General features: G+C 39.1%; 1 protein-coding gene across 1 annotated transcript in view; it reads left to right on the top strand.

Moving 5' to 3' along the window:
• The first annotated feature begins 3,571 nt into the window (after positions 1-3,571).
• Positions 3,572-13,452, top strand: part of MACC1 (MET transcriptional regulator MACC1) — a 33,042-nt gene continuing 23,161 nt past the window's right edge. The window contains exon 1 of the mRNA XM_013171814.3: positions 3,572-3,755. Within this exon, the coding sequence (XP_013027268.2) occupies positions 3,753-3,755 (3 nt within the window). The 5' untranslated portion in view covers positions 3,572-3,752. The remainder of the gene's footprint in view (positions 3,756-13,452) is intronic.

The raw sequence follows: 13,452 nt of genomic DNA, 5'->3' as shown, positions 1-13,452 counted from the left end.
TTTGGCCAGGATAGTCTCTGTCATGGAAGCTTTTCTGCCACTGATGGGAGGAAAAAAAATGTCTGTATTTGACCATGTGTGAGTGGCTTATTTATGTACAGAATGGCCTGATATTCTTTTTTTTTTTAACCCCTCACACACCTATGCATAAATGATGTTGCAGTGGCCACAGCTAGTTTTCATTAAAATCATCATACAGGTAATTGTCATGTAGTTTTGTATTTATAATGCCTTTTTTCTATTGGCACAATGGACGGGGGCTTCATATTTGCTTTCTCATCAGCTTTAGAAACAACTGAAACAAATGGGATGAGAACAATATGTAATGCACATTGAAACCCTAGTGTTTGTCATTCTTGTAATAAGCCCAGCTATCCAGTATTTTGAAAACAAAATTTGTTTACAGACAGAACTGAAGTGAACCCTTTAACCCTGTAATCATTGCTGGTTTTAGCCATCAAAATATGTAATTATTTAAGCAAACAAACAAAAAGGAAAAATCACTGAGATGGAAAGCCCATACTGTAATCAAATAAGAAGTGAAGACATGGCTGCCACATCCCATATACGTTATGTTACATCAAGCCAGAACGCAACTGTTTACACTCCCAAGCTTTCCAGGATCCTGCCACCACTACCAGTAAGGTTGCAAAAGCCAAAGGATGTGGTTTGTTGGCAATCACCAGCTTCTAAAGTGAGGTAAGTATCCCATGATGTTGCTTGTGCCCAAAGTTGGCAGCCTAAGCTGCTGCGGAACAGTTCTGCCCTTGCTACACTAGTCAATGTTTTCACATCAACTGACCCATTGTGTTCAGCTTTCATTTGGGGCTTCCTATACCTCAAATATGTTCCTATACCTTCCTATACCATGTGTTCTCAGCTTCCTAACTTTCCATCTCAAAATTAACATAATAAGCCACACTTCTTTCCAAAAATATTCCTCCGAATTCCACTGACTTCAATGACAAAAACATATCTGAGAAGTGGATTGAGCTTAGCAAACAAACACACAAACAAAAAATAAAGTGAGAAATATATTGCCAAATGAGCCTGTGAACATCTGCTATTGCTTTTGTCTCCATGTACAGCTTGTGGGTTTCCCCTCTACGCAAACAGTGTGGTTAATTAAACACACAAAATTGCTTACTAACTGTCCACATAATACTTAGCATTCCTAAAACCTAGCAGTCTAAATGTGTTTTATGGAAGACTTTGTTATGAAAATGAGTCAAGCTGCAGAAGACTACAGTGTCTCATCAAATGATATTCAAAGAAAAGTTGCAGCAGAGTACGGGTTACTACGGTCTGGAAAAGGAAGCAGATGGGTCAGATCTTTTTCTGGAGAGGTAATAGGGTTGCAGTGTTGTTTTTTAAACACCTACTTTAGATGCCTTAAAGGTAAACTCAATTATGTAACATGAGAGAAGTAGAAGACTTTAATAAAAATATGGGAACTAATCATTGGTCACCCTTGTACAGAATACCCAGATAAACTCTGGAAATACTCAAGCCCTATTCTGAAGCCCAAAGGTGAACTGGAATTCTGTAGGTGCTTTATGTGGGTCAGCAGGGTCCCACAAAGCTACAGGTACAGATATCCTCTATAATAACTTCCTAGCTGAGAATCATATTAGATTGACTGAGCTTTGATTCATTCTTATGAAAAGAGAAGCTAAAAATAATCAGCCTAAACTTAACTCTTCCTGTTTAAGGTAAAATACCATTAATGTTTTTTAAATTGTTCTTTGAATCAAAAGAATGGATTGTCAAAAACATCTGGCTCTACCCAGAGAAATGAAGTCTGAGGTATTTTAGCTAAGTAGAAATTTTAAAGAACAATCTAAAATAATAGAAAAGATTTAGAAATTTAGAGTTTATGATACCAATATCTTCATTTCTAAATAATGGTATTAGTGTAAAATGAGCTTCAACAGGTTTGGGTGTGCCATTGTCACCAGTATTAGAGACACATGATAGACAGTTCCTACACACACACAAATGTGTATATATATATATATATATAAATAACAAAAATTTATTATTTGCTTTCTCAACAGCTCCAAGTAAGACACCAAGCATCCCTGGAAATGTTTCCCATATCCTTCTTGTGTCTAATGGAAATTTATCTGAACTACATACTATATTTCCAGACCTTGAGTTTCTAAACTAGATCTCTAGATCTTTACAGAAGCAGGGGAAATAGAAATCAATTAATTTTTATGTAACACTTTTAGTACAAAGTGAGTATCCCTGCTGTGTTGTTCAGTAGTACTACTCTGACCTCCTACCTCTGACAGGACAATTGAGCTCTCTCAACAGCGTTATCTAGTTGATTAGGGCACTTAGAGATGGGACATCTCTTTTTTTCATCTCCGTCACAGTCAACATCTCAGTTTGTTGTATGAAATAGCAGAGGTTCCCACCTTAAAATCCCCAAAAATCAGGTAGGAAAGTCTGTTTTCTGGATTAAGGGGTGGGTAAGAAAGCGTTTCATTCTCTGAAGGAATTGAAATGTTGTAGGTGCTGCAATGGATTGACCCCTTAGTAGAAATGATGTTGGCACCTTTCCTGCTAATACTTTTCCCCTTCATTTTTTCCAGATGAAACTATTTGCTGAGTTTGACCCCACTTTGCTACAATGTTCCTCACTGAACAAAACCACACATATTGGCAAATAATAACTTGTTTGTTGGAAATTGCCCTCTAGTATTGACATCATCTCCTCAATAAACAACCAGGATTCTGCTTTTCTCCACCTTTTTTATCCTGTTGGCTTACACTTCAGCATTTTTGGAGGCATGCTTTGAAAGTCCCTTGTTATTAAAGGAGAGCTTCATCTGTGAATCTTAAATGCCACAAAAACACTGCTAGCAAATAAAAACAGGACAGGAAAATCATTTCTTCTCCAACTCCCTGTGACAACTCTGCTTCAAAGGCCATTTATCTTATCTCTCTGTGGCTATGATCTTTGTCCCTCTAATCCTACAAAACGCTGAAATCAATACTGCAGCACTTGCAATAAAATGTTTAGGAAAACTTACTATTTCCTCAAGGTCACAGAGCCCAAAAGGAAATATTTATCCCTGAATGTCTCAGCCTCACCTCAACGGTAGATATCTTCTCAGGCCATTGCCACCCCTTGTTCATTTGTTTCCTCATACCCACTTGTCTGATTACCTTACATGCACAGAGATGCCCAAACCGGTCCTACAGGTTCATGCGATTTTGGTCACTGTGTTCTTTGCCTGTAAATCTAATTATTTCCAGCCTCAAACTTTATCAGAAAACCATCCTTTGTCCCCCTCCCAGGGTATTCTGCAGACCTGCAACGTGACATGAAAGTACAAAACCTTAACCATTTTCTAGTGTCTTATAAGGAATGTACATATCCTTTTTCTTTTCCATGTGTGCCTATCTCTCCTCCCCAAGGCGAAACTCCCACACCGCCTCTCCAGGTTTCAGGTGTAATCATAAACTAGCTGAAGGCAATTATGGGTAATGTAGTTCCTTCGCTCACTGCTGTCTGTTTGCACAAGTGGTGTCGGGTACCTGCTAGACTGCAAGTTCCAGCAGGCATTGCTCAGCACCCCTAAGGGACAGGCACACGCCAGGTGTGCTCACAGCAGCTAACCAAGCCCTCAGCACACTGGAATTTTTCAAAGCTGGAGCAAAAAATAGGTGCTCTTTCAACAGTGCTGATGTCCTGAGCCACGGCTTAATTTGGATCTAGGAGAAGGCTTATAGTTTCCAGAATGGTGAGTTGTTTGCTTTTCATTTTTTCTTTTAATATTTTTTTATTGCTTCTGTTTAAAATACTTTGGAGAGTCTGAAAGACTGCAGTAATTATTAACCTGCTACTAATGCTGTAGTCTGCTGCCTTGTTTCTGGACATAGCTATTGCCAGGTACCTCTGGAGAAGGTGCAGAACCTGTGTACGTTTTGGGTTGTGTGATATTGTACCCTAGGGTGGTCTGGGATGTTTGGAGGAGGGCACCATACTTGCTAAGTGCTGGTCATTGCCTTTCCTGGGAGCATAAATAATGGTGAACCTCTTACAACTTTAAATCAGCTGATTTTAAGCTGGCCTTCTGTGTCTTTCTTCTTTTGTGAAATAAGACACGACTGGTGGGTGGGTGTGCATGTGCAGTGCTTTTATTTACCAATTTATTTTGTTGTTGCTATTCAGTTCTGTTTTTCTTTAAGCACTATATGAACTGAAGTATTACTGTTGATGTATGCAGCAGTTGGACTGGCCCCTAGCTTTGTGAGTTAGAGATCTGGAACATGCAAAAGGGTGCTGAACACCACATCGCTATCCTCTCTGTTAACAAGGCAGCTATTAGAAATTGGAAAAATAGAGTTTAAGTAGCACATATACTTCTGACCTTTAACATATTTGTACTGTATTAAAAGGATCCTTGAAATGTAATATCTCTAGGCTAAATGCAGTCAAATGTTTACAGACCTTGAACAAACTCTCTTTATGGCTAAAAAATGACAAGTAGAGCTGGCCAGTCTGTTTAAAAAAATAAAAAATAAAATTCCCACCCCCCCCAAACAAACAAACCCAACCACACATTTAAATGAAAGACAAGGGAGAAACAGTTCTTGTTCTCTTCCCACCTGCTGTTGCTACTCCTCTGATAACACCTCTGCTTTGATATAGATTTCCTTTTTAAGGGAGACTGCTCAAAATCTTAAGAACTTGAGAATAATTTCTGGCTGCCTTCACTATGAAATGGCAATAGGTATCCTACTAAGTAAGGGAGGGAGGGGATCATTATTACTGGGTAGATCTTAGGGAGGCACAAATTACCACACTGGCAACACTCTCCCTAGCCCAAAACCATGTATTTGACAGAGGTTAACGCGAAACACCCCAATGCAGAGCTTACACATTAAAATTAGTTGCACAGTGTCTGTGTTGGTGGGTGATATACAAGGGGCTTTACAGCACAAGTGCAAGCTGGGTATTGTCTTCCTGGAAGCCATAAAATAGTGTTTACCTTGGGTACATTAAAAACAAGGAATATCTATAGTCATATCCACTAAACTATTTAGTGCAACGATATCCTCTGGGAATGTGTTCAACAAGCTAATTATATGTTGCAGTAGAAGGCTTATTGAGTATTAACATGTTTGGTTTAGAATGTACCTCTTCCTGCCTCTCTCTCTCTCTATCTCCCCCTGCCTCTGTATGTCCTCCCCACCTCCTTACAAGAATGGTTAATTGGGTTCAATTGCACTATTTGCTGTTATTCAGCTTCCTTTTAATTCTTGATCATAGCGACTTTCAACTTGTGGCCAAAGAATATCTGTTAGGTGGACTGTCTCTGAAGGGTTTCTATGAAGGTATCCTATGGAAGGAAAAATTTTGAAATTCACTATGTCTCAAGTCAGATGCCTTTGCTTTCTCTTTTCCAGAGCAGATAAGCTTCTTGAGAAACTGCTCATGTTCATGCTATTGTAAACTTTGTTGTGAGTCCCTGCAGGGGAAGTTCACTCTTGAAAAACAAATGCAAAATAAGTGGATGAAACACCAAAACACATACAGTGGAGGAATATAAGTCGTGCTACTGTAAAAGCCATGAGTCTGAATTCAAAGAACTGGTTAGTCAACCCAATCTGATGGTCACTGAAGGATCTCCTGTATGAATAACTGAGCTCTCTGGCAATGGCAGCTGAGGCATGTCAGACTTCTGCACCACAAATTCTATGTGGTGTACTTGGATGAAAAAGAAAATAGATAAAAATCATAGAGTAAGCATAACTCTGCCTGGAACTGTAGGAAAAGAGATAGAAGAGCCTATAAGATACTTCATAAGATCCTAATTTACCTCCCAGATCCCATGGTGGGAAATGGAATGTGGTTGGAGAAGCAAAAAGGAGCTATGTCAACAATGTCCCTTTCCTGATATTTCCATAGTCTGCTGCTACCACTATAAGCTTACTCTAATTTGACCTTACATCTTTATAATTTCTACTTCTTGCGTGGAAGCCTTCTCCACTCATGCTTTACCCTCTTTCTTGAATTCTTTTCAGTCCTTCTTCTTCTACTCTGTATTATCAGTAGACAGTTTTCTCAGAAACTGAACTCCAGAGTAAAGTCGAGGCCATGTACTAATATAAAACATATATACATTGGTTTTGTAATATTTTCCCATATTTTCATCTGCTTCTAAGTACAGCCCAGTATCTTATCTGCTTTCTTGGTATCTCTGGACTTCAAGAAAACATCCTTATTAAACAGTCCAGGATCATGCATAAACTTTTCCTAAGAAACTACAGTTAGTTTAAAACTCAGTCTACATGAATAATTTTAAATGGCTCCTCCAAAAATGCCTCTTCATGTACTTATCTGCAGCAAGATTAATCTCATGCTATCCAGTTTATTTAGATTTCTGGTAGTTATTTATATTCTGTCCTAGCATTAATAACTGAAGTAAATTTATTTATTTATTTATTTATTTTATTGTGAGCAAATGCTTTCACTTCACTTTTCACTGACCTTACCTTCCCACCCTCAAGAACTTTATTTAAAGTGCCTGCTATGTGAGCATAGGTACTGAGGTACCTGCCAAGGAGTGGTAGCAAAGCTGAATGAGGGTTTTGAACTACTAAAAACTTCAGCAAATTGAAGCAAAGTCTTATAGGCTGCAGCAAATGATGTTTTGGATTCGTGGTGATGGGGAAGAAAGGCTTTTAGGTTTGGATGTGTCTAGGTATTCCTTTCAAGGAATTTTATAGGAGGTGTGTGCTGTAATGGTAGGAGTCCCTTTCCTGCATGAATGAACTTCACTGTTTGAGCCAGTCTGCTCAGGAGGAAGCCAGCTGATAACGTGGTTGGAAGTTGCATTATGTACCTTTGGGTGCTGCCTCCCTCTTACTTTACGGGTGACTCTGAAGTATGGAATGCTCTGGAAACCCAGTGAATATTCTGGCAGCCTAGAAGAGGCTCTTCTAAACCTTGTGATATGTACTTACAAAAGACTCTGGATGACAGTTACTGGAATCAAAAATGTAAACAGTTCAATCAGCCATTTTCTTTAGCTTGCTCAATGGGACAAAGACCTCTTCAAGTTATCAGAGGAGCTCTGTGAATCCAAGTACTTAATAATCTTTGTATTCCTCTTTACAACATACCTGTGAGATGGGGAACTTCCATTTTACTTTCAGTAAAGTCTTGCTTTACATTTAAGTTGCTCTAATGGCTACCTGCTGTTAAATGGCATAGTCCCACTTCTTGTACCTTGCCATTACTTCCCACAGACCAGCACAGGTGAACACTGACTCATTGGTGCCTGGGCCAGCTCACTCTAAGACCAGATAAGTAGCAGTGTTGATGCAAAGGAGGAGTAGGACTGCTGTTTTCTGGAGCAGCCAGACAGATGGCATCCCCAAGAGCAGGCTTAGCCTTAATCACAATGCTGGATGAACTTGTCTCTTGCCTAATGTCTTTAAAAACTTGGGGGATTTGACACTAGCTCTATCCCAATCTTGCTCTGAATGAATTCTCTAATGTCTCTCTTTCTCTGGAAGCATATAATACTTACCTGTTTTAAATGGGAGCTCACAAGTATATAAGTTAATTCTAAAATATTGGCTCTTACTTTAATTTGCATTGACCTCTAGTTAAAAAGTAATGGTATTAATTCAGTTTACACTTTAATTTACTAGTCTAAATTGCTAACAACATCGATTGTCTATTGTGCCAGTCCTCTTGCCATCACACCAAAGCAAACAACTCCTTGCCTATTGGCTGTATCACAGAGCATTCATGTAACGACTTGATGAATTGTTGGAGTTCCCACCTGAGCCTAGATCTGTCAAGAACAAAAATTTCACCAGTAGACTCAAAGCTTCTGACCTATTGCTGGAAGATCCTACAGCCTTATTTCAATCCTATAATCTAATTGGGATCAAACCTTGGGTATGTATTTACAAGGAGAAGAAACTGTATTTCTACATATGCTAAGCTGCGTAATTAAAAGGAAATGACTTTGTCTGAAATAAGTAGGGAGAGGGGTGGGGCAGCTGGCAAGACTTTTAGGTCGTTTGTTTTTATTCATAGGTGATCTCATGCAATAGCAACTCTGAGTCCTGGGGTAAAGCCTGCAATTCAGTGATCATCTTTTTGAATTCCCTCGCTTTGATCCACTAGCCCTAATTTAGCATATCCTCTGTAAAGGTGGGGGATGCAATACAGCAAAGAAACAAGAATTCTCCATTTATTCGTAGTACTGTCCTAATTTCTGCAGCATAAATTGTCACCTGTTGCTCCATGTGAAATTATAGTGCCATGAAACTGAGTAATAGCCGTTTGTTCTTCTGCTCAGTGCGTGCATGCGTGCTTCTCTCTCTTTGTTGTTGTTGGCTTCCCATTTGAAATTTGGTCTGTTTAACTTGCTTCCTGTAAACTGTATACAACTATCGAGTGAAATGAGCAATGTGACAAATACATTTGTAAAAATGCATTAGCTTTCTAAGGCAACATCTAACAATTACCAGCAGAAGCAGCTGAGAACTGAGGGTGGGGGTGTGGAACAGATAAGCACAACCCAAGACGAGTCCCTTGGCTTTCCATACCTATGACAAACTACAAGCTGGCAAGGGGAGAAGCTGCCCGGTTCTTCAGCTAGATGGTACATAGGCCATGGATTACACTAATTGAACAAGCTCATAAAGCCCCAGTGTTAAACTCCATATAGCTATATGGACTGTAGGAGAAGCCAGCTTGGCTTTCCTGGTAGGATATCAACTTTTTTTTTTTTTTTTTTTGTGTGTGTGTGTGTGCTCAGAAGCATCTGAGAGGGGTGCATGAATCTAATTCTAATCAACCTAACATAAGATCATAATTTATCTATCTGATCCATGGAGAGCAAAAGGTGCATATAGTGGCTCCTGGGTTACCTGTGCTCTGGCAGGCAGCAAGGCACTTACTGCTCTGCCAGCTGGATCCCTCCCACAGTGACTTGCTTGGCTTGCACCATCAGGTGTCTGCTAATGTGGCTGCTGAGCAGAGAAGCGTTGCTAATCTGGAAAATATGTAAGAGTCCTTTGCACCTTGGAATTCCCCAGTGTGTTCTTAACAGTCGTGATTGTACACCAGTCACAAAACACAGTCAGGAGGTACTGTGTACACTACTGGTGTGCTCCCCCGAAAACTTTTTTTTTTTCCCTGAGAGTTTTCTTGCCCCTCGTGTTATGTATCATACAAGAAACAGAAGAACAATCTGCTTGAAGGCTGTGCTTATTTTTTTTTAATTAATTTTTTATAAAGTAATAAAATGTCAGACTTTTTAAGTTTGACTACTAGTCAGCTGTTCTACACAATAAATGAAAACGTGGAAGAGAGGAAAAAAAATGGTGTGTATTTATTTATCTACATAAATCAGTAATTTTCTGCTACCTGTTATATGTAACTACCATTTACTTGTATGCAATTTTGATAGGTGATTTCTCCTCATAGCTGAAAAGTGAGGCCAAACCTAGCCATGCCAAAGGCTCTCAGGAGGTGTTACGAATACTTGCCTTGTTCTTAAGTTAATTGCCTTCTCAGAGTGTGAATGCTTTGGGATAGAGAAGGGCTCTTGCGGTATTTATGCAGTGACTGTTAAAGCCCTGATCATAGTGGCAGTTTTCTTCCCAAGGCACCCAAACATCCTGTGCTCTGTCACTGGTTTCCTGTGTGGTCTGGGACAAGTTGTTTGGAGCCAGATTTTTTAAGGGGCTTAGTGCTTGTTTACACAGTTCTTACGGTAGGAGTGGAAGACACGGGAATGTGGCTATCAATCTCTTTGTGTTTTAGTTTTACATCTGTAAACTGGTCTATCTCCACTCCCCCCACCCCCATCCCTGCCCTTCCTTGTCTTGTGTATTAAACAATCAGCTCCTTGTGACCAGGATGTGCTTGCTATATATTTGTACAAAGCTTAGCAGAGGGATGCTGTTGCAGCTAGGCCTGCCAAAATATAAATGAAAAAGTAAACCAAAACCCTAGTTTGGATCCCACCATAATATAAACATCAGCTCAGGGTCTCAAGATTGGATGTCTCTAATAATTTCAATTCAATGAAAATGTATTTAGCTTGGCACAGTAATAGCTAGGTGAAAGTCTGCGGCCTTGATTCTGCATAGGGAGAGTAAAGATAATTGCTTTGTTTCTTTTGGCTTTGAAATCCTTGAATAAATCAAATCTAGCCATTCTGAAATAAAACTGGCAGCTATAGGAGCTCCCAGCTTTTGAACTTCTATGCCTGTTGCCCTCAAATATATGTCTCAAGCCCCACTCCTCTTGGAACAGGTAAGTTTGGGCAGCTGAACTGCCTATACATTTCTTGGGTGGCAAATTGACTCTCTCCTAATATGGAGAAAGTGGAGCAAAAGCTTTTTTTTTTTTTTTTTAACATTGATCTCTAAAGAATATTAAGAGAAAAGTATTTGTGTGGACATTAGTGATTCAGCATACTGAATGATGATGACAGCCATTGAGTTAGCTTTGTAAAAACTTGCTAAAATCAGTAGTGTGAGGTGAATTTAATGATCTCACCTAAATAACGTAATCTGACAACTTTCAGAACAGAACAAACTGTTCTATTACGTTTGTCAAGGCAGTTTGGGCGTATAGTCATGGTGTGAAGCTGAGCACAATCTGCTGTAGTTCTGCGAATCATAACTTGCACCAAACTCAACAAATGTCTTCTCATGTTGCTATTGATGAACTACTGACTGATACTTCTTTTTTTTTTTTGGTGGGTGTGGATGGCTATGCAATAGCTAGTAGAAAAACACTACAATATATAAAGTTTTTTATGCCACAGTTAATTCAGATTTTGAGCAACATTGTGCACATTTCTGCTTATTGCAGACTGAGTTACTATACAAATAAAACTCTAGGCTGAGATGTTAGTAGCTGACCTAAACTAAGTTAATGCCTACACAACATTTGGACAATGCGACTCTGCAAATACTTGCCAAATTAAAGTTTAGATGAAGCTTTGGAAGCAGAATGTATCTCCTTGGAGCTTTGATTTTCATACCTTCTACTCTTCTTGCTCTCTGTAATAGACTGCTCTCGGTTGGAGAATCCTGTGTTCTGCAAATTTCTGCTTCTCATCATCAATGACTTGAAACACAGAAGGATTACCATAAGAAGGGGGCTGAAAATCTCATGTGATAAATTGCACAATCAGGATTACATGCATCTGTAGCAAAGAGATGTGACAGGAGTCTCCTGTAACAACAGCCAAGGAAAAAAACTTCTTAAACAAAGTAACTTGCCATCACAAGGTTGTAATGCAAAGTGTGTTTGGTTTGAAGTTGATAAGTTAAATGTTCAAATGATATCTCCATGTTTTGACACTTGTATACTTTAATCAAGGAACCCCTGACAGTGATGACAAGGATACATGTATAACGATAGGAGTGAGTTGTTTGATCTGAAGTATTTCAGCTGCATTGTACATGTGCTCTGTATGTTTGCTTCTATAGAAAAGGTATAAAGTATGAGACTTCATTTAAAAAAGTGTAATTTCACATATATGAATCTGCGGTATTTCACATAACACATTTTGAACCCTTATTATCTGGAGCAGTAGGAGCAGGTTAAAGGTGCAAAAATCCAGAGTTCCTGCAACGAGATGAGATGGGTAGGGAAATGTTTGATCATCAAAGGCAGCAACTTCACAGAAAAGCTGTGAATTCTTCCTTCTACAAGTGGAGCAAGGACAGTAAGCTTATAAAGACGATGCAAACAAAAAAAGCATTTCTTTAGGGGTGGCATTTGGAAGAGGTTGCTGCACAGGCTGAATCCTCAGAGTTAACACATGGCAGATACCTCCAGCTTCCCAAATAAGAAAGTCAAATACTAGAAAGCTATTAAACTGAAATCTGGGCCACAGGTATATTCCACTTGTAACCTTTTACCTGGTTTCTTTCAATGTGAAGCAAATGTTACTATACTATTGCTGACCAGACTGAAAAAGGCCAGTTAGAGGAACTCCAGCTCCATGAAGGCAGTGACCCCACACAAAATGGCCTGTGCTGGTGCCTGTAGGGCCTCTGAAGCCTAGGCTAAGTGTTCCTTCAAATCTGCTGTAGCCAATGTATGAGACGCTATTGGCAATTTCTCCCAGCAGGTAGTAATTGGCCTCCCGTTCTGGAAGAAGAGTATCTGACAAGCCTCAACACTTGGCAGTGTATAAGAATTATCTATTAAAGTAATATTTGTGAAACTAATGCAGCTTTGCATGATGCTTAAATATCCTAGTAGTACCAGATCAATTTTCTACAACTTTTCTTTGGTAATAGCCTATAGAGCTGGAACCAGTGGAGATTGGAGGTAGGGTGCCTGTAGCAGCCTGAGTGGTAGGGCTGTTAGAAAGAGAAAGCTGGAGCTGTGTTGTTGCTTTTGGGGGTGAATAGAGGCAATAAGAGGTTAAAGGCAGCATAGGAATGCCTGGGCAAAAATGGGGGACTTTTCCTATTTGAATAGTTTCAGAGGTCAGCCAGCTGTCTGTGAGAACCTCAGGAATGGTTTCTGCCATTCCTGAGAACTTCAATGTTCTTGAAGTGTTTTCAGTGGGTAACCCTACCTGCAGCATTAAAATATATATATATATTTTTTTTCTGGATGGGAAACCTAGCTTTCCACTGAGGTATTGTATCCATGCTAAGGGTATGTATGACAAAAGGGAGAACTGCTGGGAAAGACACTGCCGTGCAATGGAGAGAATGAAGAACGTAGAGACTGGAGGAAGAGGAGAACTGGAACAACTAGCTCACACAATACTTGTTCTCACTTTTTCTCTTTGAAGTATGACTTTGTCACCACTGCATAAACATAGATGAGATTGGACGTGCTATTCTAACAAGCAGTAAGAAAAGTATAGATTCCCTCTTCTCAACATAGAGGAGCAACTTGTAAAGCAACAAGATTTAAGAACTAAATTTTGACATGTAAGAGCATGGAATTTATTGGGAGCTTGTCTCAAATCTTCTTGAATTCAACTGTTTCCTTAGAGTAACATCCATGGAGATACTGTAGACCGATTTTTACATATAATAGAATTGTTCCTATTCCAGATTATAAAACTACCAGCAATGTTAGAAGCAGCCCTTCCTCTGTTTTCTTATGTAGCACTTCTTAATTCTTCGTCTGAAATATGTAGTCTGCTGTGATCAGAGATGGATTCTTAAATGGGATCTGATATTATGTGGCAATTTATCTTCCTCTTACTTTTTTTTTTTTCCTGGATCATTACCACTTCAGAGTCTGTTTCTATTATTTCATATTAATCATATTATTTCAGTAAAAGTATGACATTTTTAACAGTACTGTTGATAAGAAGTAGTTAAGGGTACAATTTAGATTCAAATGTCCTTCATTAGTAGAGAAATTACCCATTTAAACATAAATCGCTTTACATTTAAAAAGTAAGATTACTTAAGAAG

The sequence above is a fragment of the Anser cygnoides genome, chromosome 2 (genome assembly GCF_040182565.1).
Source record: "Anser cygnoides isolate HZ-2024a breed goose chromosome 2, Taihu_goose_T2T_genome, whole genome shotgun sequence".
NCBI lineage: Eukaryota > Metazoa > Chordata > Aves > Anseriformes > Anatidae > Anser > Anser cygnoides.
This window is presented reverse-complemented; position numbering and strand designations above follow the sequence as displayed.